Source organism: Adiantum capillus-veneris, chromosome 13, assembly GCF_014529385.1.
Source record: "Adiantum capillus-veneris isolate H3 chromosome 13, ASM1452938v2, whole genome shotgun sequence".
Classification (NCBI taxonomy): Eukaryota; Viridiplantae; Streptophyta; class Polypodiopsida; order Polypodiales; family Pteridaceae; genus Adiantum; species Adiantum capillus-veneris.
The window spans coordinates 45,987,943-46,013,393 of NC_140943.1; the positions used below are offsets into that span (position 1 = coordinate 45,987,943).

General features: G+C 43.5%; 1 protein-coding gene across 1 annotated transcript in view; it reads left to right on the forward strand.

Moving 5' to 3' along the window:
* The window catches only part of LOC147443913 (Noc2p family), a 78,255-nt gene extending 58,049 nt beyond the window's left edge, over nt 1-20,206 (forward strand). Inside the window, exons 9-15 of the mRNA XM_086526711.1 lie at nt 17,849-18,175; nt 18,276-18,482; nt 18,591-18,680; nt 18,753-18,847; nt 18,924-19,055; nt 19,366-19,668; nt 19,749-20,206. Of these exons, the coding sequence (XP_086382837.1) occupies nt 17,849-18,175; nt 18,276-18,482; nt 18,591-18,680; nt 18,753-18,847; nt 18,924-19,055; nt 19,366-19,668; nt 19,749-20,028 (1,434 nt within the window). The 3' untranslated portion in view covers nt 20,029-20,206. The remainder of the gene's footprint in view (nt 1-17,848; nt 18,176-18,275; nt 18,483-18,590; nt 18,681-18,752; nt 18,848-18,923; nt 19,056-19,365; nt 19,669-19,748) is intronic.
* The last annotated feature ends 5,245 nt before the right edge of the window (nt 20,207-25,451 follow it).

Here is a 25,451-nt window from a genome sequence, read left to right on the forward strand (position 1 = left end):
GGAGGGGAGCTGCGCGGAATTAGATCAATACGATGATCTTCTGGTGTCAGGCGGTAATTCATCTGGAAGGGTGTAAGTGAAACAATCTTCATACTGATTAAGAAAAGTTAGCCGATCTATGTAACAAACTTTCCTCCACTTGCTTTCCTCCACTTCGGGTTGCTCATCTGGCTCCCCATCATCGGGCACATTGCCTTTAAAAGGCTTGAAGAGACTCATATGAAAAGCATTGTGAATCTTCCAAGTATCGGGCAACTTCAATCTAAAGGAGACATCATTTATCTTTTTTGGAAAGGACCATAGTATCTCATGCTAAGCTTTGGAAAAAGCCGCTCCTTTCCGTTTTTCTTTCTTAGGCGTGCCTTCTCAAAATGTAAGAGCACCCAATCGTCTTCCTTTAATTTCAAATCGCGACAATGTCGATCTGCTGCCTTCTTGTGTCGTTCCTGAGATTTCGCTAAAGCCTCCCGTACCTTGGCAAAAGCAGTGTCCAAGTCCCTCGTGTAGTGGTCAGCTTCAAAGAAATCTTATTTCTCGTGCCAAGGAAGGGTGGAATCTTTATAGCACCTTCAACAATCTCAAATGGCGCCTTTCCCTTCGAAGAGTGGATCGTGTTATTGTAGGCAAATTCCATCAAGGGAATTTTTTCCCATTGAGTCTTCTGATTAGAAATGTAAGACTTCAATAAATCCAGTACGACTGAATTTGCAATCTCAGTTTGCCCACCTGTTTGCGGGTGGAAAGATGACGAGAACTGCAACCGTGTGCCAATGTTCTCTCAAATAGCCTTCCAAAACAAACTTGTGAATCGAGGATCTTTGTCAGAGACTATTGTCTCAGGCATGCCATGTAATTTGAAAATCTGTGAAATGAATAGTCTCACTAAATGATCTGGCTTGATTGTTTTCTTCACTGGAACGAAGTGAGCTTGCTTGCTAAATGTGTCCAAATGCCATTATGCCCACTGTGTCTTCAGGAGATCAAAAATGAAATCCATTGCAATACTTTCTGAGGGGCGGGTGGAAATGGGTAAAGGCTGTAACAATCCCTGTGCTTTATGCTGCATGTCAAACTTGACCTTCTGGCATACCAAGTGTCACCAGCGTGTGACTACTATCTATCCTTTTTGTTGATTTCTTTCTTATTATTTATTTACTTTCACTTTTTGGAAACACCCCTCGGGAAATCTAACTGTCCTGCATTGCATAGCTAGTGTAAAACTGTCTAGAGGGAGTCCAGGTCTGAGGGCAAGAGAGCACTAAGGTTGGACAAGGACTATGGTTAGCCAAAGTGGGGTCATTGACTAGCCAAAGTGGAATCCTTTGCTACAGAGGCTACATTTGAGTTCTGGGTGTGGCTGCAGTGTACAAAGGGTGTCAGATGACCTAGAAAGATACAATGGCAGTATCTCCTAAAATTTAGGGTACTGCTATTTTGGGACCGGAAAATGTGTTTGCGTCATTACCTCCGGAATGACAAGGAGAACATTTTCTTACTCTGCCGTGAAGTCAAGTGGGCAACCGGTTGGGAGATTTTTAGGCGGCAACCCCAAAACGGAAAAATGCTTGTAAATGCGCCAAGTGGCACATTCTGGTGCACTTTCCTCATGCAGGAGAAGGTGGCGCTGAATTTTAAGCTGGGAGAGGCTCATTTTCAGATTTTGTCACAGGTTAAGAGCTATGGAGTGCTTGCTTTCCCTCCTATGTACAGTGCGGTGCCAGGAGTGATGCCCTGCACGCTACGCACTGCCCTCTCTCTCCCCTATGGCAGTATGTTATGCCCCTCTAGTGGGCTTTTCAATTGACCAATGTACAGTTTTGTGGGTTCATGCGCGATTGCCGAGGCAAGAGCCTCTTGCACAGGTACTGGATTAGCTAGCGGCTAATCCCCCGCAGGTACAGGTGAATTCGGAGAGGTTTCACGCCAGAAATCTCGTCCGATTCAAAGGGCAAGTAGCCCTACAGGTGCTGGAGCTCGAGGACTTGCTACGGATGCAACCAGCACACGAAACGGAGCCCGAAACAGTAAATTACAGCCTGCTGTGTATTTTTGCAGGTTTAGGGTTTTGGCCCTAAACGGTCCCTAATACCCCCAGGAGGTTCGGGGACGCGAGGGGACCGCTGTACATGTGATCTGGCGTATTTTCGGGCCTGAAACTAGAGAATTCAGCGTGCTGCAGATTCTCTCCAGGTTTTGCAAAGTGCCCGTATGCGTCAGGAAAGTCATCCAATGCGTGGGAATACTGACTGTGAAGGGTCCTAGTACAGTTATGTTGCCGAAATCGGGCCGGAACAGTTGAAATTCAGCCAAGCTTGTGCGGGGCAGCTTGTAGGGAACCACAACGTTTATTCCCTCTTTTAAGCAATAAAGAAATACCGAAAGGGGCGCCTAAGTTAGGGGCCAATCTGGTGTTGGTCTTCTCATACAGGTGCATTCTAGCAGCCTGTATCCCTTTCCCCCGTGTTGTGTCTTGAAAGTACAGGTAGAATAGACGACTAATAATGGGTGAAAGCTAAATCAAGGTTTGAAGTAAAGTCTACTGCCCTTTTGGATTGAACAGGCCGGTTTCACCAAGCAACTGTGTACAAAGTTGTCCACATCCTTCTTGAGTCTCGGCCAAAAGAAGTAACACTCCACACCTTTCAAGGTGGTGTCAATGCCGCGGTGACCCGTAAAAGGTGGACAATGGCATTCAATTAGAACCTTTTCGCTCAACGGCTGTGTAACACACAACATCGTTTTCTTCATTAAATAGCCATCCCGTATGGAACATTCTGTACTCGAGTGAATACATCCGAAAAATCTGGATCTGTGGCGTACTGATCAACCATGTCCTCGAAGCTTCTATGATGAATCGCGGAAATAGCCAAGACTAACGGCTCCTGGGACAAAGCATGTGCCACCAAGTTCTTCTGTCCCTGAACATGGACAATCTGGAAGTGAAATTGTGACAAGATGTTAGCCCACCGCATCTGCTTTTCCAAAATCTCCTTCTGTGACAAGAAGTAGCGTAAACTCGGATGATCAGTGAAGACCGTAAAATCGGCTCCGAGTCGGTAATGTCGCCACTGAGCAAGAGCATGGATAACTGCCAAAAGCTCTTTCTCATAATTCTGTGCTGTCAATTCCGGCCTTGAAAACAATTGGTTCTCATAGGCAATGACATGGCCTTCTTGCATTAAGACCGCACCGAGACTACGACCACAATACAATTCGAATGACTTTTGCAAATTCGCCAAAGTCAATACTAGTCCCGTAGTCAATTTCTCTTTCAATGTGTGCAAGGCAGTCACCTCTGTGGGTCCCCACGAGAAAGGGACTCCTTTCTGTGTTAGAATGTGCAAAGGGGAAGCGACCTCTGTAAACTTTCGAACGAACCGCCGGTAGTAAGAACATAAGCAAGAACATAAGCCCAAGAAGCCTCTAACTTCATGAACATTCTTCAAATCGGGCCAATCACGTAAAGTGTTAATGTTGGCCGGGTCCATTTGTACCCCTGCTGCTGAGACGATGTGTCCCAAAAAGTGTATCTCCGGCAAGCAAAAACTCGCTCTTTTTCACATTTATAAGCAATTTATGTTTCCTCAGTGTTGGGAAAACCCACAAATGATAGGTATTCTCTGAATATCCAAAAAGTCGTCGTGAAATGCTGTCTTGTAGACGTCTCTAGGAGCAATACAGATTTGATGATAATCACTCTTTATATCAATTTGGCAAGTAGAATTCTGAAGTTTGTCGAGTATATCATCGATCCTCATAATGTGGAAATCTGTTCTGGTTCATTGTTTATCTTCGCCTCGGCTAAGTCTGTAAGGTGGTTGGTTCGGTGGTGTACTACCACGAATTAATCATGTGATCTTCACGACGTAAAGGAGGTAACTCGCTTTTTGTACGCCTTCAGAGAAATAGGCAACCCCTAATGCAAAAAATCTTGTCGTTCCTTTTCGAGGTGAAAACATATTCGACCTTCAATCATCATTCAGTCCTCTCAAGAAAATCGAATAAAGAAACTGAATTTTATCAAGTAGAATCTCTCTGTCCTTGATTTGTCAAAGTCGCTTTCTCAGCTCGATAGTCAACCACGGCGTTGTTCTTGTGGTATCAAGGGATTTGGAGGAGGACGTAACAACCTTCCTAAGGGCGTTACGTAGAAGTCCTCGTGCCCTAAATGCCCCTGACATTGCAAACGAAGTTTACCAATGATCGGTGTAATGGAAATATCCCGTCCGTTTGCCGCTAGAATTGCCTCTGCTTGTCGGGCGAAATTCCAAATCGAGCCGCCAATTCAAGTGAAGAGAAGTTAGCCTTGGCTCCTCCATCAGAGAAAAATGAGGGCTTCCTGATCTTTCACCTTGCCCCAAGCTTGACAAAGTTCTGTACTTTCGTCAATCATGCTTGGGTCAGTACCCATGCAATCTGGAACCAGTCCTGCTTTCATCTTTCCTTTTCTTTCGCACTCGGCTGCTGCTCTAGAACTCTCTGGCCTATTTTCAGTGTGTCCTTTTTGTGCCTTCTTGGGGCACTTTGCGGAGATGTGCCCTAGTTCCCCGCAACCAAAACACTTCCCCTTTTTGAGATAGATAGTCCTTTCTTTAAGCGTCAGTCGAGGTCGTGTATCGTTCTTTTCTTTGTCCTGGGAACTCTTTCTCTTTCTGCTTTCATTGTTGGAGGTTTGTCTGGTCCTCTGAGTCAAGATCTCATCAGTGGGGTAAGTCAAATTCTTGGAATGTATCGAGAAACCCCGTTTCGCATGACTCATCAATTCTTGAATAGAATTTGACTTATGTTCAAGGTAGTAGTCTCGGATCTCTGTAGGGAGTTCGTAGCAAAACCGCTCAATCTGTTCCTTAAAGGTGATCTTCTTTAATGAAGAGGTTGGTAGAAAAGAGTTCCTCGCAATCAGCCAAGAAGAAATGAAGAGCATTTTGAATTTCAACCACTTGACTGGAGCTTCCTTCCTCAGAAGAAGAGTGGACCACCATGTTCGAGCATTTTCTTTAAGAAAAGATGCAGCCCTCCTAATCTTGGAATGCTCTGAGTAATGCCCTCAAGAGAAGGCTATGTCAAACTGCTGGATGAAGGCCAAAGCTCTCGGAGCATCTTGGAATCCAGAAAAGGATTCAAATTTTATCGATTGTCCACCTTCTTTAAATTATTTTGTTTTCTTGCTCTTGTCGTCGGGGAAGTCATATTGGTTGGCTCTGTAGAAGTGCTTCTTTTCAAGAGTTCTTGTCTATCTCTTTCTGCGAGTACAGGCTCCGCTTTTCTGCACTTTTCTGTCCTTTCGGCTTTCCTCCCTATCTGAGAGGAGAAGCAATGGCCACATGCCATCTCGAGTAAATTGGGTGATTCTTCAGGTGTCTCGCCAATCTCGGGTCCCTAGAGTACTTAATCAATCTATTCACACATATGCCAATCTGCAGTTGACGTTTATATTCCGTTCTTGCAAACTTGTCCGAAATTTTTTTGCCCAAATCTTCCTTCTTTTCTTTAGTTCCCGCAGCGGATCTGCAACTTTTCTTTGCCTTCCCAGTGAGAGGTGTCATCTCTGTCAGATTCTTCACGAGAACCCATGTGTAATCTGGGATTCTTTATGGCTTTATGCCTTCTAAGATAGAGCGATGAAGACGGGAGCGCGCCCGATGCGCGATGTATGGAGGGTGGGAGTGGCTAATAAGTCCGGGGTCGACGCAGATTCTTTCACAAAAGTCTGCGTGTGCTGCAAAAAGGATCGGATCCTCCATAGAACAAGAATCTTTCTGTGCTCTGATACCGCTGTAACAAACTTGGATACCCCAAGTCAAGATTCTACCGTGACACAATAGAGATTCACTTCAAAAATACTTCACCACTTCAAATCACAGTTCAAAAGAGAGTCGACACGGCCCGACGTAGTTCCGTGCCAAGAGGTATGGGCCCCAAAGATTGGCGCCCCTTTCGGTATTTCTTTAATCTCTGAGCAAAGTACAACTCCCACATGGTCCTTCGCTCTCAGAGTGCGCGTCCAGATGCTCTGAAGAGTGAGGCCCTTAGGGCTCTTTTATTCTTACAAGGGATGCCAAAAGCAAAGCCCCAAAATCAGTCAAACACAAGAGCAAAAGTTTTAAAAGCAACTGATCCTAAAAAACGGGCAAAAAGCAGCTAGCGCAAATTACGGATTTCCGTACAGTACTGCCACGTCAGCTGTCAGCGCAAAATCAGGGGTTTACGTGTAGTCAGCCACATCATCACTTTGTCGTGTGTGTGTCCGGGTTGCACTGCCACGTCATCAGTTTGTGACATTTTCAACACTCACCTCTCTATCTTTGACAAAAATCAAGTAAACAGAAAGACACTTTTTTATTTCTCTTTTAATAGTGATGTGACTGACCATAGGAATAGGCCAATCACTAGTACTTGCATCTACATCCTATTGCTGCCCTTTAAAGGAAAAGGACATTTTCTTGCTTACATAGTCTGGTATGGGATGGATTTTGTAATGCCAGGGCATTCCCAAGATGACATCACATCCTTAAATAGGGGCAACTAGGAAAGACTCTCGATCAGAGTACTTTCCGATCTTCACATTCAACTGACCTTGGATAGGAGTGGAGTTTGTAGTCAAGCCTTCAAAGGCTGATCGTGAACTGATTGGAGTTCCCAATCTCTCAAGAGTGAGACCAAGAGATTTTGAGGTATCCAAAGAGATGAAGTTGTCGGTGGAGCTTGGATTAAATAGGATCAATACCCTTTGTCCATTCAAACTACCTGTCACGTGACACATTCAACCCTATGTGTGTGTGACCAAGCTACAACACGACCAGGGTTCAGTTCAGTCAAGTCAGTCTAGAATAGGAAGTGATCTGGCACTTTTGTGAGTCTGTTCGCAGACCGTGCATGACCAGTCACATAGAGTAGATGCATATCCTTTGGTTGCACACAACATGATCATCAACATTCCCATAAGAATCCATCAGAATCCATCAAGGGAATTTTCCAGTGCATTAAACCTATTTTCCCTATTTTTGACATTTTTCACTTATTTATTAAGTGACTTTTGTTGGGAACTAGGTAGGGCAATTTTGCTAAGATAATATAAAAGCAAACCAGAGTTAGCACTTTCTGGCAGAAGGGGCAGCAGGAGCATTGCTCAACAAGCACCTTCTCAAGCAAGACTTCCCTCATAGCCTGGCGTTTTCAGCCCCAACAGTTCAGCGTTTTGCAGGCTTGAAGACTTGGTGGTTTCAGCCAGCAGCATAGCTTTTTGCACCAGCATTTCAGCCAGCAGCATAGCGTTTTGCATCAGCGAATTCAGCCCTGCAATAGGCGCTTCCAGGAGCAATTCTGCCAGCGTTTTACAGCAGCACTTCTAGCATTTTTCAGCAGGAGATTCAGCCAGCAAGTCGTTGATTTCAGCATTTAGACTTAGCGTTTTTCAGCCCTGCAATAGGCGATTCTGCATCAACAATTTACAGCCTCCGCCAGCGTTTTTGAACCAGCAGCTTCAGCGTTTGAATCAGCAACTTCAGTGATAAAGAAGGCAGCATATCAGCGTTTTATAGGCAGCAGGGCAGCGTTTTGCACATGCAAGTCTAGCGTTTTTGTAGCAGCATGAACCAGCATTTCCAATCAGCCGCATAAGCCATAGCAGCAGATGGAAGTCGTCATCGTCACCGTCATCTTCGAAGCATTCAATTTTCAGCCATAGTCTCGTCCTCGTCGTCACCACCGTCGGCCTCGACATAGCCCCATTAGATTTGCATCAACATCTTGTACCAGATTGTGCAATCAATAGTAGACCACTCTCGCCATCGAGAGTGGGGCCCTTGGAGGAGGGTTTGACAACATCTTCGGTGTCGTATTCTCTTCTCTATCTATCTCTGAGTCTTAACACCTTCACGCACGGTGTCTATTCACTTTGTTTGTGATCACTTGCACTCTCTCATTAAAGCACGGAAGGCTCTCCCTTCCCTAAGAACAAGGAACCTTGAGCACAGTTCGGAGCACTCATCTTGAGCAAAGTTCAACATTCACTTCCGCTGCACCTTACATTGGTATCAGAGCTTTGACAGTGTTCTGTGTCACTCAAGGAAAGAACCACAAGAATCACAAGCATTATTTTTGCTTGTTGCGGTCGCACGTAACCCAAGTCCTCTTGGGCGTGTCGATTCCTAATCGTGTTTTTCAAGAGTGATAGGAATCCCAAGAAAGAAGGGCTTGTTCAGTCTCCCCTTGTGCCTCTTTTTACTCATTGAGAGCGGACCGTGCACTTAGCGGCCGGCCAATCGACGTGAGGTGGGAAAAAGCAACCTTGGTGTAAGCGCAAGGCCGTCAAGGGGTGCGCCCGCGGAAAAGAGCAGACCTTGGGTGGAGAGAAGATCCTTCTTTAACACAGATTGCAAGCTAAAGAAGACCTCAAGAATCCAAGAACTTCAAGACCCCCAAGAACCCAAGACCCGCAAGAACCCAAGTTCCTCGTGAACTTAAGAACCCAACTTCCAAGACTTCAGTGGATGGTCATCACTCGAAGCGGAATGGATACTTCGCTTGGAGGCGATGAGCATGAGAGAGGCGAAGAAGAATTTTCCCCAGCAGGAGGTTTTTCCAACCCTCCCCCTTTTCCATCTACGCCAAGGATTGCACTAACTCCTATGGAGGAGTTGAAGCAGTTGTTTATGGACAGAAAGTTAGAACGCGAAGAAAGAAAAGCAGAAAGAGAAGCAGAAAGAAAGGCCTACGAAGAACGAAGGGCAGTTATCGATCGTGAATACGAAGATAGAGAGGCAGCCATAGAGCGTGAAGCACGATTGGAAGCCAAAGAAAGACAAACAGAATTTGATTGCGAGAACAAAGCAAGAAAAGACAAGAGCGACCAACACATGAAAGAGTTCTTGCGACTCTTGTCAATTGTGCAGGCGCCGTTTGAACAGAATTAGGAGAAGGAGAGTCTCTCCGTCTCTTCTTTTCCAAAGCATGACACACAAGATTTGCATGATGATTTGAATGGCAATGATTTGCATGATGATTTGAATGATAATGATAAGCATGATGATTTGGATGACAATGACAAGCATGATGATTTGCATGATGATCAAGATGTGATTTCTCACGAGCATGATGAGTTGCATGATCAAGATGTGATTTCTCACAAGCATGATGATTTGCATGAAGATGATGTGATTATTCACAAGGATGATGTGTTGATGCTTTTTCTAGCGAAGCTAACCTCGTTGTAGATTCAATCGATCACGAAGAATCGATCTTGGCTTTCGAGTCGAGGTCCACAATACCCCCCAAGGCAGATTCAATCAAACACGACGAACCGATCTTGGCTCTCAAGCCTAGGTCCAAAGAACCCCCACAGGAAGTACTATGTGTTCGAATGATTAGTTAACACGCATTGTTCGAGTGTTTCATTCATGATCGTTTCTTGTATTTTAGTCAGCGTCTTTATGTGATCCCTTTTCATAGGCATGCCATATTGTATGTTGAGCACAATTCACTCATGAATGAGCACGATGTATGCGGATTTCTCATGAAAAGCTGAAAAGTATGCATTCAAGGGAGTCACATTCCATGTCTCTTCCTTGGCTTGACACATTTTCCGAAAGAGCACAAGAAAGATTGAGCATCAAGCATCGGCATTTCCATTGTGTTTTGCCACAGTTGATTGATTTAGATCAGAAACACAAGATTCGATCTCATTGTTTGCGTGTGTATGGTGAACGGGTTGGTACTCCGTCTATTTGTTCATCTACATTGCATGCAGAGTCTTTAGAGAAGATGAGATTTTCTCCACTCACTTTACATGGATTGGGTATGTTCATGTTTTTGGGTTGGAAGTGGTTTCAAGAATTTTCAGACGTGGAGATTCTTGAAGAAGAAAGAAGCATGACTCTAGACGAAGTTGAAGCATCGAAAGAGCCATAGAAGACTTTGTGTTGCTTTCGGCGCGGCCCAAAGAAGCAAGCGTTGTAGACCTTTATGAAGTTCAAGTATCGCGCGACCAACGCATCAGAGTGGGCCGGCGAAGAGTCCTTCCCAGGATTCTAGACCCTGTTGGCGATCTCCCTCGACGCCATACAGTTCGCTATCAGTACCTCACTTTGAAAAGGAGGGGATGTCACGTGACACATCCAACCCTATGTGTCCGTGGACAAGCTACAACATGACCAGGGTTCAGTTCAGTCAAGTCAATCTAGAATAGGAAGTGATCTGGCACTTTTGTGAGTCTGTTCACAGACCTTGCATGACCAGTCACAAAGAGTAGATGCATATCCTGCAGTTGCACACAGCATGATCATCAGCATTCCCATCAGAATCCATCAGGGGAATATTCCAGTGCATTAAACCTATTTTCCCTATTTTTGACATTTTTCACTTATTTATTAAGTGACTTTTGTTGGGAACTAGGTAGGGCAATTTTGCTAAGATAATATAAAAGCAAACGAGAGTTAGCACTTTCTGGCAGAAGAGGCAGCAGGAGCTTTGCTCAATAGGCACCTTCTCAAGCAAAACTTCCCTCATAGCCTGGCGTTTTCAGCCCCAACAGTTCAGTGTTTTTCAGCCTTGGAGACTTGGTGGTTCAGCCAGCAGCATAGCGTTTTGCATCAACGAATTCAGCCCTGCAATAGGCGCTTCGAGGAGCGATTTTGCCAGCGTTTTTCAGCACGACTTCTAGCATTTTTCAGCAAGAGATTCAGCCAGCAAGTCGGCGATTTTAGCATTTAGACTTAGCGTTTTTCAGCCCTGCCATGGGCGATTCTGCATCAGCAATTTACAGCCTCAGCTAGCGTTTTTGAACCAGCAACTTCAGCGATAAAGAAGGCAGCATATCAGCGTTTTACAGGCAGCAGGGCAGCGTTTTTGTAGCAGCATGAACGAGCATTTCCAATCAGCTGCATAAGCCATAGCAGCAGATAGAAGTCGCCATCGTCACTGTCATGTTCGAAGCATTCAGTTTTCAGCCATAGTCTCGTCCTCATCGTCACCACCGTCGGCCTCGACATAGCCCCATTAGATTTGCATCAGCATCTTGTACCAGATTGTGCAATCAATAGTAGACCACTCTCGCCATCGAGAGTGGGGCCCTTGGAGGAGGGTTTGACAACATCTCCGGTGTCGTATTCTCTTCTCTATCTATCTCTGAGTCTCAACACCTTCACGCATGGTGTCTATTCACTTTGTTTGTGATCACTTGCACTCTCTCATTAAAGCACAGAAGGCTCTCCCTTCCCTAAGAACAAGGAACCTTGACTACAGTTCGGAGCACTCATCTTGAGCAAAGTTCAACATTCACTTCCGCTGCACCTTACACTACCCCACCCTTTGAGTAGCTGTCTTGTTCCCTTCTCCTTCTTGGTGTTGGCTTGGACGTCGGGTACTGAATCTGATGCAGGGGGAGGTGAATCTTTCTTAAGTTGTGTGTAATCTGATTTTCTGTGGCCTTTGTCGCCACAATAGAAACATTTTCCCTCTTCCATGTACGCCTTCAACTGAGAGGGAGTGAGGAATTTACTTCCCCCCCCCCCCCCCCCCCCCCCCCCCACCTCTGGCTTCTTTTCTTGGCCTTTGGGCTGATTTGAAGGCCGCTTTCGAGTGGAGTTTTTTGCTTCAGTAGAGAGAGTCTTTTGTTTTGCATGAAAGGTACTAAACTCCTGTTTACGAGGAGTTTCTTTCGAATGCAAGTTACCAGCTACCAAGGTGGACTGCATCATAATTTGAAGAGTGTTTCTGGGATAGAGTTTCACACCTTTCTGAAGTCCTGGTTGAAGTGCCTCTTCAAACTTGCGCATCTTCTCTGCATCAGAAATTTTCGTAAAGGGAGTAACTTTAAGGAGGACTTCCCAAAATTTGTCGACGTAGTCAGACACAACTTCATGCTCTCTTTGGGAGAGCCAATCCCATTCTTTCATCACATCATCAAAAAAGTCGGGAGGAAGGAACCGAACATAAAACTCCTTTCTAAACTCCTCCCAGTCTTTGGGTTTGCCTCTCTCCAGAATTGTGGTAAGCCACCAATTGCTAGCTGTATCTTTCAAATACGTGCTAACATGGCGAAGTTTTGAGCGTTTTGAAAAATTACCTTCGGCAAAGGCCACTTCGAATTGTCGAATAAAAGCAAGAGCCTTCGTATCGATCCTCTTTCCATTATAACATTCGAACTTAACAACCTTATCTCCAGCTTTGAACGTCTTCTTCTTTTTGTGGTGTTGGGACCGCTTCTCGATGATAGCTTTGGAATCCTTGTCCACCGGAATTTTGTGTCGACTCTTCTTATGTTCCTTGTCTTGCTTTCCTGTGTGTGTAAGTTGATTGACAACCTCGTCTGGGGGCAGCTCAAGTTCCTCATAAGGATTGATATTGTCCAGGTTCTTCATGAAAGAGTAGTTTGTCGAGTAAGTCGCGGAAGGGATTTCTTCTTCTTCATGCTGTCGGGAGGTTTACTGTAGGGTCCCTCTAGGGCCCCAATTTTAGATATTCCCTGAGTCAGTACCGGGGGAGTCTGAGGTGGCTCTTCCACCATCTTTGCTTTTTCTTTTTCAAGGGTCTTAAGCACTTTCTGCACTTCTGGCCGAGCAAGAGCAGCTTGCAATTTTGCCATCTGTTGCTTGAGCTACTCAAGCTCCTCTATTTGTCCTACCATGACTGGTATTTCTGCCAAGGACCGTCTCTCCTTAAGAAAGGAAACGAGAGAACCTCGTTGTGATACCACTGTCACAAAAACTGAAGCGTACACTTAATAGTTTAAAATTGACCAAGCTATTTTTTTTCACATGAGATTACACACGTAAAGATAAAGAATAATGATATAGAAGACGGACACAGCACTAGGGACCAGAAGATGGGCTGGTGCCCCCCTTGAAGGAGATTTTTTATGATTTTTGAACATTTACAAGCATATGAATTTGAAACAAAACAACATAAAGTGCTCGTATCCTGGGTACTATTCTATTGCATAAGGGTGCATAAACTCATGAGCCTGTTGGCTGGAATTTCATACCTGTAGCTGTGAATCGCTAATTTTGATTCATACTAAGATTTTCCCAAGCTGGAAATTCCTATGCTGTTGTCTGCTCGCATAGGAAATACTCACACGAGTTCTTCCTGGCTGAATTCTTTTCCCGAACGTAATCGGAGTGTTGAAATTCGTGTGGCTAGCTCGTGTTGCGCTTGTTTGAGTGCGTCTTTCCCCGAAGGACGCACACAAGCTCTGCGGATGGCACTTACACCGTTCCTGCGCGTTTCAAGGCTTCTACACACTCTTCTTGGAATTGGAGTAGCAAATCGTTTGTGGGGGGGGGGGGGGGGAAAGAGAGAGAGAGAGAGAGAGAGAGAGAGAGAGAGAGAGAGAGAGAGAGAGAGAGAGAGAGAGAGAGAGAGAGAGAGAGAGAGAAGTGAAATGAAATGAAATGTTATATTAACGTCTTCAAAAGGCCAAAGTAACCTATGAGACCAGAAAGTTACAATGTGGTGGATCTGATACAAAGGTCAGAGTAACAAAATAACAACAGAACAAAACAAAAATACTATGGAATCCTAAGTTGCTCGAAGTGACTTAAAAAAGAAAGTAAGCAGCTGGCTGGGATAGCTAAATATCTAAATCACAGGAGATCCAACATCGGTCGCGTTGGCGGATCTCATCAATCTCATCCATGGTTAGTAGTCTGACCGAGCGTCGTGCATGCCTGGCCAAAGTGATCCGAATCTTCTGATGCAGCCTGCGTCGATGGTGTGTAGTCCTCCGCAGTTGTGGGTGTCTGGATCTACCCAGCTCAATCGCTCGGTCGATCAGTGTGCCTCTAGTGGGAGACGAATGTGAGCTGTGCTGTGGCAGTAGCTCCTCCGACTGTCCAGTGTCTGCTCTAAAGAAATATGTGATCCGTCTCTGAGACTGGCTAGCCTTTCCTCTCATCAGACTATCTCTGTGTCTGCGCAGCTTGAGCAGGAACAAACCCAAGTATCTCTGATCCTCGCACCCCATGACTCTAGAGAGTGGTTCAAAACCCTCTCTAAACAAGTAATGAAAGCGGCCTCGTATCTCGTAGTAGACGGGGCAACGACGTGCAGTGCAACTCTGCTCAGGCTCCATGTCACACAAGGGGCATGTCTTGGCCTCTATTGGTACTCTGCTGTATCTCCCAGTCTCAATCCGCAGCTGGTGGGAAGATGTGCATATCTGGCCAATAGCACATCCTATCCCATGAGACAGGTGGGTATCCATGTATCTGGGTCTCGTCACAAAACCGTCCTCTGTAAGCTGGAGAAGATGCTCTTTGTAGAAAGCCATCTTTGTGCCCAGCTCCTGTGCTGGTTGTATCCATGTCCTCCTGGTGTCTAGTTGATTCGAGTCCCGGCGGATGAGCCTGGTGATCTTGAACTGTGTAAGAGTGAGAGATGGTGCATCTAGTGAGTACTTGAAGGGTGGCAACCTGTCTATGCTGAACCCATGCGCCTGAAACCATGATATCATCTCCCCATACCAGCATGATGTATCTCCTTGCATGGCTAACTGTCGAGAGGACTCAAGTGCAAGGCGGGAATATCTGTCTCTGGAAAGTTCCCACATGCATTGTATAAAGGAGATCGATCTGGTGAGCGCCTTAACCACTAGTGGGGGGGCAGCTAGCTCTGCTTGGATAATGGCACGTGGTACTGAAGCCTTGGCTCTAATGAGATCAGAGTCGCGAGATCATAGAGACCAGAGGTTTCTCCATGTCCCCCCCACCCATCAATGCGACCCGACCTCCCGTGATGATCCAATGAAGGTCCCCATATCTCAGCTCCATAGAGCAATGCAGAGGCCACCAAAGTGTCAAAGAGCCAGAGCTTCGTCCGAGGCTCCTGAAACTAAACCTGTGAACATATCCTCTCCAATCTACCCAATGCTGCATATGCTCTAGTCAATCTGGTCTCTGCTGCTCTCCTCAATGAAAATGCTGGTTTGCTAAAAACCACTCCAAGGTAAGTGTAAGCATCCGTATACTCCACGGTCTCCTGGCCGTACAACTGAATTGTTTTAATCGTTAATGGTTTTGGCCGGTTCAAACTGGCCGGTCACTTATTTTAAAAGGTTTTTAACCTTTCACTTAAAAACACACATGAAAACCCGGTTTTTTGACTGAACTGGATCATAAATAACTGCGCCATCTTCTTGCCTCTACTGACTTGGCTTGCTCGCTCCTGCCAAGACGTATTTACACTGTGTCCGGCTGGTCACTTGCGTGGGCGGCCACAGTGCAAATATTTCATTATAATATTTTTTTGAACCCACTAGGAACACCATTTTATTCATACGCTTGTTCTTATCAGTTTTGCAATGTGTCCGGCTATTGCTCTACTTATCATACTATTGAGACACGAATAAATTCCCAGGGTACATTGGAAAAATTTACCCGTACTATTTTTAAATAATTAATTGGTACCAAATGTATAAGTCCATAAATTCATTCTGTGTGCACAAAAATCATTTTCATTTATCTGTCCCTTAGCTAAAAATATTGCATTTAGCCTTAGATCTTAGGCTCAAAAAATTACGTGCGTCAATGCGAGCATAGGAATGAGATGAGATTGGGTCCTTAGAACAGTGATCCTAAGGCCTTAGTGTAAGCTAATTAAATTAAGGTTAATTATTTGTGCCCGGACCAAATGGCTGGACGAGTGTGAAGAGGTGATGCAAGAGTAGTGCCGGCACGGCATTGTGCCCAGAAGCATTTGATGTTTTCATAGGTACCATTCATGTGTTCAGTTGTGAGTGAATTGCACATTTTTAATAATGGCCTAGTGAACTTTTAAAGTCGAAAGTTGAATGGTTTTTAAGTTATAAAGTAAGTGTGCCACTTGGCACACTTACCCATGCAAAGTCTCTCTCTCTCTCTCTCTCTCTCTCTCTCTCTCTCTCCCCCCCCCCCCCCCCTCCCCGATGCCCCCTCTTCATGCAGTCTATTTAAGAGCAGCCCCTTCCCCCTTTGGGAGGTTGGCAGTGAACCTACCCCCCCATTGTGAGCGTGCTCTACTCATTAGAGCTCTCCAGCTCAAGGATCAGCTCTTCATCCCTCCGAACAATACGAATGAGGGGTTGTAGCTCCTCCTTGAATAGGATTGCCACACCTCCTGACCCCCGTCCTCTATGCGTTGAATTTACTTCTTGCCTACAAGTAGTCTCTTAATGGTATCCCGTCACTCTAGGTAATGCGCCGTCAAGAGTTCCGATGCGTTTCCGAGTAAAAAATAATGCCTCTTCCCTGAAAGCTATCCTCAAATGCGCCTACATCTAGCTTCATTGATCCGTTACAATTCCATGTTGCCATTTTAAGGCTGGTCCCATAGGTCTCGTACTGTCATGCGGTGCGCTTTTCCAACACCACTACTCTCCCTCCCTTGTAGAAAGCAATTTTCTCTTTCTCCCTCGCCACCTTGATCTTTGGCATCAACTCTTGCATGTATGCTACCTGTGTTAGAGTGAGGTCATCACCCAAAAATATCCCAATTTGCTTCAGTGTTGGTCTCTTCTTCAGGAATTCCTTCCTAGCTTCCAATGTAGGGAAAAGTATAATGAGTGCTCTTTCCTTGGGCCTTCCTTTTTCATCACTTCTCTTCTTGCCAACTCTCCAAGCACTTGTGTGTGTGGGTGTAGAAATACCCATGCGCTTCAAGAGCTGTTGCACTTCTTCTACTTTTTCCGTGTCTTTGAGACCTGTAACACACACATGAAGGCCTCTAGTATCTCTCCTTTGCTCTTCCTCAATTGTCGTATTGATGATTGATGTTGGTGTTGTGGCTTCAAGCATCTCATCTTTTCCTTTCTTTGCGTCCTCGATCCACTTTTCAGCTTTATCAACCTTCTCTTGTGTCTTGAATAGGTGCACCGTCCACGAAGAGGTTGTTTGTGCCTTTTTCTCTTCCTCTTCTCGTAGAGTTTTCACCTGCTCCTTAATGCTTTCGAGCTCCTTGATCTTTGAGGGTTGATTTTCTGCCTCCTTTGTGGGGGTATTTTTGCAAGCTGTTAAGTGCTTCGACATTGTATCCTTTTCATTCATGCGTTCTTCCATTTTTGATTTCCAGGATTCAAACATAGCGAGTGCATCCTCTAATCTTTTTTGCACCACACATTCCATTATATTCACTTCTACCCTCACAATCGTTTGCATTTTGGCCTTCAATGATGTGTACATGTCGTCACGCTTACTAAGCATCTCTTTGTCCAATTCTTTCCTCATATTTGCATACATAGCCTTTTGGTAAGTTTCCGCATTTGCATACATCTCTTTTTCAATGTTACCCCTCAAGAGGCTCTGCTCCGCCTTAATCATCACCTGTACCTTCTCATACATTAAGTCATCTTTGACAGTTTCTATGCTCTCACAGAACCTGGCGATATGTGCTCTCTCAAAACCTCCGCCTAAATGTCGCTTTCAATTTAGGCAGGGTTTCATAAATGCTGTCGACTGGTTGGTCCACATCCCCAAGCACCCGAACAATTCCTTGCGATGGGATCGCCTGGGCCTGTGAAGAGAGACAGATTGATGACCTGCTGCTGTGTGCTGTCTTAGACAGCGTGCAAAACCCCCACTGCATTGCTGTAAGGCTGCCTTGCCCAACTCTCTACGCACTGCCTTGAACTATTGAATGAAACTTGCGTTGCTGCCGCCTGGAGAGAGAGAGAGAGAGAGAGAGAGAGAGAGAGAGAGAGAGAGAAGAAGAAGAAGAAGAAGAGTATTTTAACGTCGTAGGAAACTATCCCAAGAGACCTTAAAGATCTATCCGATGGGGAGAGTTGAACTCAAGACCTGTTATTCAAGTTACAATGTGGTGGGTGGGGGAGAGAGAGAGAGAGAGAGAGAGAGAGAGAGTGTTTGTGTCTTTTCAGGAGTCGTACAAGCATGTCTACAGCTGGCAGTTCATCAATTGCCTGGAACTGTGGGTGCAAGTACTTTGTACATATGCCGACAAAAAGGATCTTCAGCCTCTTGTTTATCCCTTGACTCAAATAATAAGTGGCGTAGCTCATTTGGTGCCAACAACAAGATTTTTTCCTTTGAGAATGCATTGCATACAACTGCTAAACAGGCTTGCAGCGGCAACGGGTATGTACATCCCAGTGTCGGCTCTGCTTTTGGATATGCTGGAGTTCAAAGAATTGAGTAAAACACCAACTGGAGTAGGGAAATCAGTCGACTTTGGTTGCGTTTTGAAGGTAATATATATTGAGAAATAAATGGGCAGCGTTGTATGGGTGACTGTCCACTTAAACTCTCTCTCTCTCTCTCTGAAGGGTTTAAAATGGTGCGTTGTAGATTTCTAAGCCGAATTTAAAGACACGGGCATTCCAGGATGAGTGCATTGCAGCTACAATTGAGCAGTTATCAGAGCATTTGCGGCAGTGGAGCTACTCAGTTGCTTTTCCTGAACTAGCTGTAGTTCCACTGTTGGGGCTTAGACGCTTTGCGAAGGCAACAAAAGTTGACCGCTTCAAACGTCAAGTGAAGCAACTTGTTGATCAAGTATTTTAACATCTTCATATATTGGCTAAGAGCATGAGTTGAATTGGAAGTATGACAAAGCTAGTGGGTGTTGTTGTATTGACTTGGAAACTTTTGTGTGTTTTGCAGATAGAACAGAATATAGAGTACGTTGGAAGGAAGCGAGATGGTGTTAACTTCTCCCCGAAGGACTCTCAGCTAGTGGCATCTTTCTTACAGGTGAGCTTACAATCATTGTTCTGCTAGTTGCTTGTGTTTGTTTGAGTAGTAATCATCCCTAGATTTGTGCAGGAAGAGAAGCTTGCAGGTTGTAGCCCTTTATCAAAATTTTCTGCTAGTTTGAGGCAGAGTGCTGAACAACGACGATCGAATCTGCACGCTTCTAGGTATTGGCACTGATTCCATAATGCATTAAGCGCATGAGAGTTTACAACTTCTGGATAACATTGCTGTTTCTGGCAGTGTCCTGGTAAAAGAAGGCTTTCAAAGAGATCGTCATGAGAAGGATAGCAGTTCTGATGACGAGCAGGATGAGGAGATTGAAGGAGCCACTGCGTTTAGCTCTGATTGGCTTCCCCCAAAGAAAGCACCAAGGTGAGAAGACTTCCCTTGAAAGACACATTTGAGTGTCGTGCCAGCATAGAGGTGGTTTTCATGTCTGTATCACGTGCTAGAGAGCTTTCGTTTGGGAAGTGTTCGATAAACTTCAAAGAAAATATTCGCTGGGTTCATGTTTGTGAGGCTATTGGTGACTTGGTGCTTATCAATGTACACAATTTTACTGTTGCAGCCTCTAGTTTGAAGTTTTTTCGCCTTAACATAACCGTGCGCTTACATTCTCATTTGGGACGATTGGAATGGATGTCATGGTTCTGCTGATGGTGTATGTTGTTCAAACTTGTAGGTTGGTTGCTGAAGGCGAAGCCAAGACAACCAGCTCAAAAGCACCGGCTGCTGAAGATATTGGGGAGGATTCGGATGCCGAAGATGTTGTTGAGGATTTAGATCTCTCAGATGATGATGATGTCGTTGATGATGAAGTGGAACCTTCAAGTGATGAAGAGAAAATCACACAACCTAAGGTGAAGAGAGGCAAGCAAAAGGTGCCAAACCAAAATGGAAAGAAAGCCAATGCAAGTTTGCCCAAGAAAAAATTGGTCAAGAGGAAGAGAGGAACAGTAGGGCAAAGGGGTGACCGAAAGCAAAGGTTTTCAAAAAAGTAGGCTTACGTTGCATGCCCGGCCTGTGATTGAACATAGCCTGTCACAATAGAGGTTCTTTGGACAGCACCGACAAATTTTGTGTGGATACATCTCATTCACTTTGTACACCGGGGAAGCTTGCGTCGAACCCCATGACGGGGCGTGATTTTTTGTTCTCAAAGTTCTTTCTTCTTGTTGCCTTGGAGGGTTGGGAGGAACTTTTTTCTGTTCTTGAGGCCGTTTACCGACCATCGTGGGGTATTTTTCAGGTCCAGTTCTGGGTTCTTTTAGCAATGGACGAGCTAAGAAAACCACCGATTGAAGTTTGCCCCTTTTTCCTAACCAGACCATTTGGTCATAACTAACCAATATATTGACAACGGCTATGATGTAAATTAGTTGAGGTGACTGCTGAGGCAAAAATTATTCGAGTGGCTTGGTCCTGATTAACATCAAACTATGCAGACATGTCATGTTAAGCCCTTATTGGTTGTCAAGGAGATGGTGCATGGCAATCCGATTGGTGCCGTGCTGTTGCTTCTCTCTCTCTCTCTCTCTCTCTCTCTCTCTCTCTCAATCAACGTAGGGCTTGTTGGTAATGGCTTGAGAAGCATAAGCAAGGCCTGTCAGAAGCGGAGAAGGCGTGTCATGTAGCTTGCATGAGGGCAAGGTCAACAGAGCGACACAGGGCAAGGCCTAGTAAAGGAGCAGAGAGAGGAACGAAGTGGGCGAGGAGGTGCGAAGCAGGTGGCTGGCAGCCCATGCGAAAGTTCGAACAATTGATTTTTTTAATTCGAGATTGACGTGTATTCGCATGCATGATCGGCTCCTGTGCTAGCTGGCTAGTGCAACACACAAATCTTTCACACGGGCTGCAGGAGTTCTAAACCTAACCGTCCTTACCGTTTTGCTTCAACTAGGGCAGTGATATAGGGAATCTGCGCATTAGGGCCAAAAACGACTAAAAAAGGTCCGTGTAAGAAATTTATTGACTTGCTAATTAGCAAAGCTGTGACGGTCAAACGATTGCAAATTTGGTCGTTTTGGGTATTTAAAGCATATCTATGCGATTTAAAGAGTATCAAGTACATATCTTTAAATATCAAAAATTCTTTTGCGGTTCACCTCAAATTTTGTTCTCATTCTATTGACTTGGGGACGGCAAATTGTTGTTTCTTGACGATTCAATCCCTCCTTTTTCTCTCTTACTCTCTCATGACCTTCTTGAGTTTCCTAATCATTTTCACGATTTTCTCTCCTCTTCTAATGCTAACAACTCTGCTACTATCATTATCTCCATTATACCTTCTATTGTGTGCTCTTCATTACATGCAATGAGTGATACATCTTCCATTAGTGGTAATCGCAAGTTTCACTTAAACATTAAGCTCAACCAAGAATATGCAACTGTGTGGAGTGTCTATCAAAGATCAGTTACAAATACAAATGAAGCTCAACAGCTTTGCAACGCGGGGAAGAAGCACATTGACCTATGGATAGGAGGGAGTTTGTATTCATTGAATCCGAGAACTGAAAAGTTTTCATGTTTTTACACACCCTATGATTTGATGAGATTTGTTAGAGACGGGGTTGATGGCTTACTAGGATATAGTTCTACGTTATCTAAGTTACACATTATCCATGCACATTACATTCATTATTTTCAAACTTCTTTGTCTTCGAATGCAACAAAAATTTTAGAACTTGAAAACCAAATAGCCTCTATGAGACGAGTGACTCATTAATTGCAGATCTTAAAAGAAATCCCAGTAAGATTAAGAGCACGAGGAAAACGTGGTAAACTTGATGGAAGGATCTATACATAGGAAAAAAAGGTTGAAAATTGATAGAAAACATATGGATAACCTCTTAGGATTTGATATATCTAATGCTTAGGAAAGCGAGAGATGTTTAAGTAATTAACAAGAGTGACATTTTGAAACTTTTAAAACTTCTTGAAAATTGAATTCAATATAAATTGGTATTTAAAATTTTACTGAAAGATATGGACTTATTGGTTCTACCTTTCCGAATGTAAAAAGTTTATGACATAATGGAAGTAAGTAGAAGGGGGTAAAGAGCAATCTCTAAAACCTGGTTTTAGGTCTTTTAAGTATTACAAGATTAAAGTTTTTGAGTTACCTAAGCATCATATTATGTTGGAAAAATGAGGACTTTGTTAAATGAAGAAACACTTAACATTTTGGAGAATACTATCATATAGAGGGAATGATGTTATACAAACAACAAAAGAAAAAATCCTCCTTTGAGTATAATGTTGTTAATAACATTTGGATGAATATTAAAAGGTCCAATTTGCTACGGTGAGATACTATGAAATGTGAGAAATGGATTGTGAAGAAAAAATTGTATTTCTTATAAAATTGGATGATGCTCAAATTCAGAAATGTCAAAAAATGAAAAGAGCTATCTATATTTATACTGAATAGAGCATTGGACTAGAGCCAAGGTAAGCTAGATTTTTCATATCGCAAAATCATAAATGTAGCTATGGTGCATTGGAGTAGCTCAAATATCAGTAGAGAACCATGATATGTTAAAATGTCTCTTTTTGCATACGGATATCTCTTCTGTTATACAGAGCCGAAATGCAAGTGAACATCTCCATATAGATGGCATGGGTGACTTTATTGTAGAATGACACTTGAGTGCCGATCTTAAGCCATTGAAGTGCATATTTGATGTATGTGGAAGTGTCGATACCAAGTATCCATGTCTGTATTGCATGGCAAGCACTGGAACAAGAGGATGGCTTGCAAAACATAAGGTTGGGAAACCACAATCGAGTAATAATGTGAATGTCGTTAACTACCCATCGTCTCTTATGATTTGGAATCCAATTCTAGCAATAGATTTAAAGAATTTACATATTTGTTCACCCCAACAGAGATTAGAATCTTGGACAAATTACTTCGACTGTATCTTGATTATGCATACTCTATTAAGCCGAGTACACTTGCAAACAAGTGCATAGAAAAATGTGAAGCTTTTCCCTTTCGAATGGGTTTCCATGGTAGTCAAGTACATCTAAAAAAAGATCCTACTCTTTCTAAAGGGACGGGTGATGTTTTGTACGATGTTTCAATGGGAGGAGCAAAAGCCAGAATATTTTTGAGCAACCATGAATATAAACAAGTTGATGCTATGTGGATTCGTTGGAAGGATCTCTATGTCATAACTACAAACGTCAAAAGTAGACAAGATGTAGCCAATAAACGCATGAAAGTGTGTAAGAAGTTTGATAATTTTTTGAAGATATTGAGACAAAAAGTTAGCTCAACTACTTATGCAAATGAGTTCAAGAAGGCAATAAAGCTTTTAATAAGTGCTATCACAGATACTTGGGGAGAAAAAGAAATCACATATAACTTGGTGAGTGTTCAATTACTTCATAAAGTGGGCAAAATAGTTTCTAAAGTTTCACGTTGCATCTCATGAGTTCGATTAACAATTTTTTTTGTTTTGTAGCATATTCTCTACTTGTGTGGACATATTTTGCAAAACAAGGATCCCTTGCAACATGGAATACACAAGGAATGAATTTTTTAAACTATCAAGCGATGACTTCATTTTTCAGATGTATGAGAAAGGGAGGGGTGCAAAGAAGTGTGCGCGTTTGTCGCACTTGTCAATGCAATGAACTTGCTGATACACTGTGTGCGAGCCACAAATGGCTCCAAGCACACAACAATCCTAAACTAATAAGCTCAAAGATGACGATGGTGTGTCACTCACTGTTCTATGCTCGCTGTCGTGGAGGATTCCTCGCCGCAAAGAAGAGGGAGACGCCGCTACGTCGCGCTCAATCGCCTCGCCGCCGTCGTGCCGCCGCAATGCTCGATCGCACACTCTCTCTCTCTCTCTCTCTCTCTCACGTATACACACACACACACACACAAGGAGATGAAGAAGAAGAAGATGGAGATGGAGCAAGAGCACTCTTCAATTGCACAAATGAGAGAATGAGTGAATTTTAGGTTTAGTTGACTTCTATATGAGCTCACTCCATTCACACTTGGACGCCCATGCTTAGCCAACTAATCCCTTGAATGTTCCAGTTAGAGTGCGCCTCTCATCGGCGATCACTCTTAACCTTTTTCCTATTGGATCGACAAGCCCGGTACCTGACTCTACCAAATAAATAATACAACGTCTGTCGTAGGTGATAGGAATGTGCGTGATGGTTAACATGCCCTCCTTCCTGATGTGAATTCCGTCTTCGGAAGCTATTGAGTTGAAGCTCGTTCATCGAGGTGGAAGAGCATTTGAGATGAATGTCCTTAGCCTTCTTCAGTCACTACAAAATCAAACAACATTGGCACAGTAATTGCATTCTCATATACAATTAAAAAGCATATGCAGTTGTAGGTGGACAATTTGATTGGTAACAGAATTTTAAACCATTTGTCAGTAATAAACATTAAATTGCAATATAATCAAATGCATAAATAGTTGTAAAGGTAAAAAATTAAACAAGTTTGAGGTCGCTAATTCAACGATCGAAAGGCACTAAAGATCGACTATTAATACCATGGATAAGCTTCTTAATTTTCTCTAGCCAAATATTTCATGTTCGAGTGCTGACTAGAGGCTATACCTAGAAGACCTTATAGTTAAACTATAATAAAAGGAATTTCTTATGAAATCATCGCCTGACTGATTACCTTTTCTTTGACCCCCCAAAGTCTTTTCACATTGTTTCAATTATGATGTGTGTGCTTATTTTGTATGCCTTGGGTTTTTTGCTTTTCAAGGAAAAGTGTCCACACTGGGAACCTCTAGGGCTCTAGTACCATAGGCAATACATGTGAGTGGAGTACCAGATCAAGCTGAGGTTTCTCTTTCAGCTTAAGATTTTACATTGTGGCATTTTGATTTTTTTGTTTGTTCGTTTTCAGCATTTTAATTTTGTAACTTTGGGGGGTCATATAACACTATTACCCTCCTCAAGCTCATCACACTAGTAAACTCCCTTTATAATACTTAAGCTAAAGGTCGATAGGGACTAAGCCCACTAAAAATCTGTGGTACATTTCACACAATGCTGCCTAAATCGGATTAAGAACCTAACTAGCCATTGATTATTAGGAAGGCATTCCCCATGATATTAAGAGAAGATCTCTAACGTTTAGCTTGGTCAAACTAGCTTAGTCGGACTGCTTGATTTTTAAACCTACATAAGTGATTATGACACAAAATTACATTGAATTTAATGTTTGATACTAAGAAAATGCATTGAATATTATGCTACCAATCACAATTAAAGCAGGAAAATATAGATGCAAAAAGATAAGGGGCAATGCTAATGGACAAGAAACACCTGTTTGTGTTAATGGTCGTGCTTGATTTGAAGTGTGAACGAGAGAAAGATTCCATGAAGGTCCACATCCTAACAATAGCAACACGTTCCTGTACACACAAAGAAACACAAAGAATACCTCTAGGAAGCACACTGAGTGGGAAAAGGTACCAACACTTATTGAACATAATTAAAAAATATAAGGAACCCTAACCCAATTATTTGCACTCCCCGTAGAGAGTCAAGGGAATAGGATATTGTAGAGATTAGGGAAAAACCCTAAGGCTAAATCCCTACCTCATCGTCGAGAAAAACAAAGTCATCATCCGTGAGACCATATGTGCCATCTGTATAATCATGTAAATCTTCATCATCATCAGAGGGACCAATGTTTACTAAGAAGGTCACTAGACGCTATAGTCATCTTCGTCAAAAGGATACGCTTATGCAATGGGAGATACACTCTCT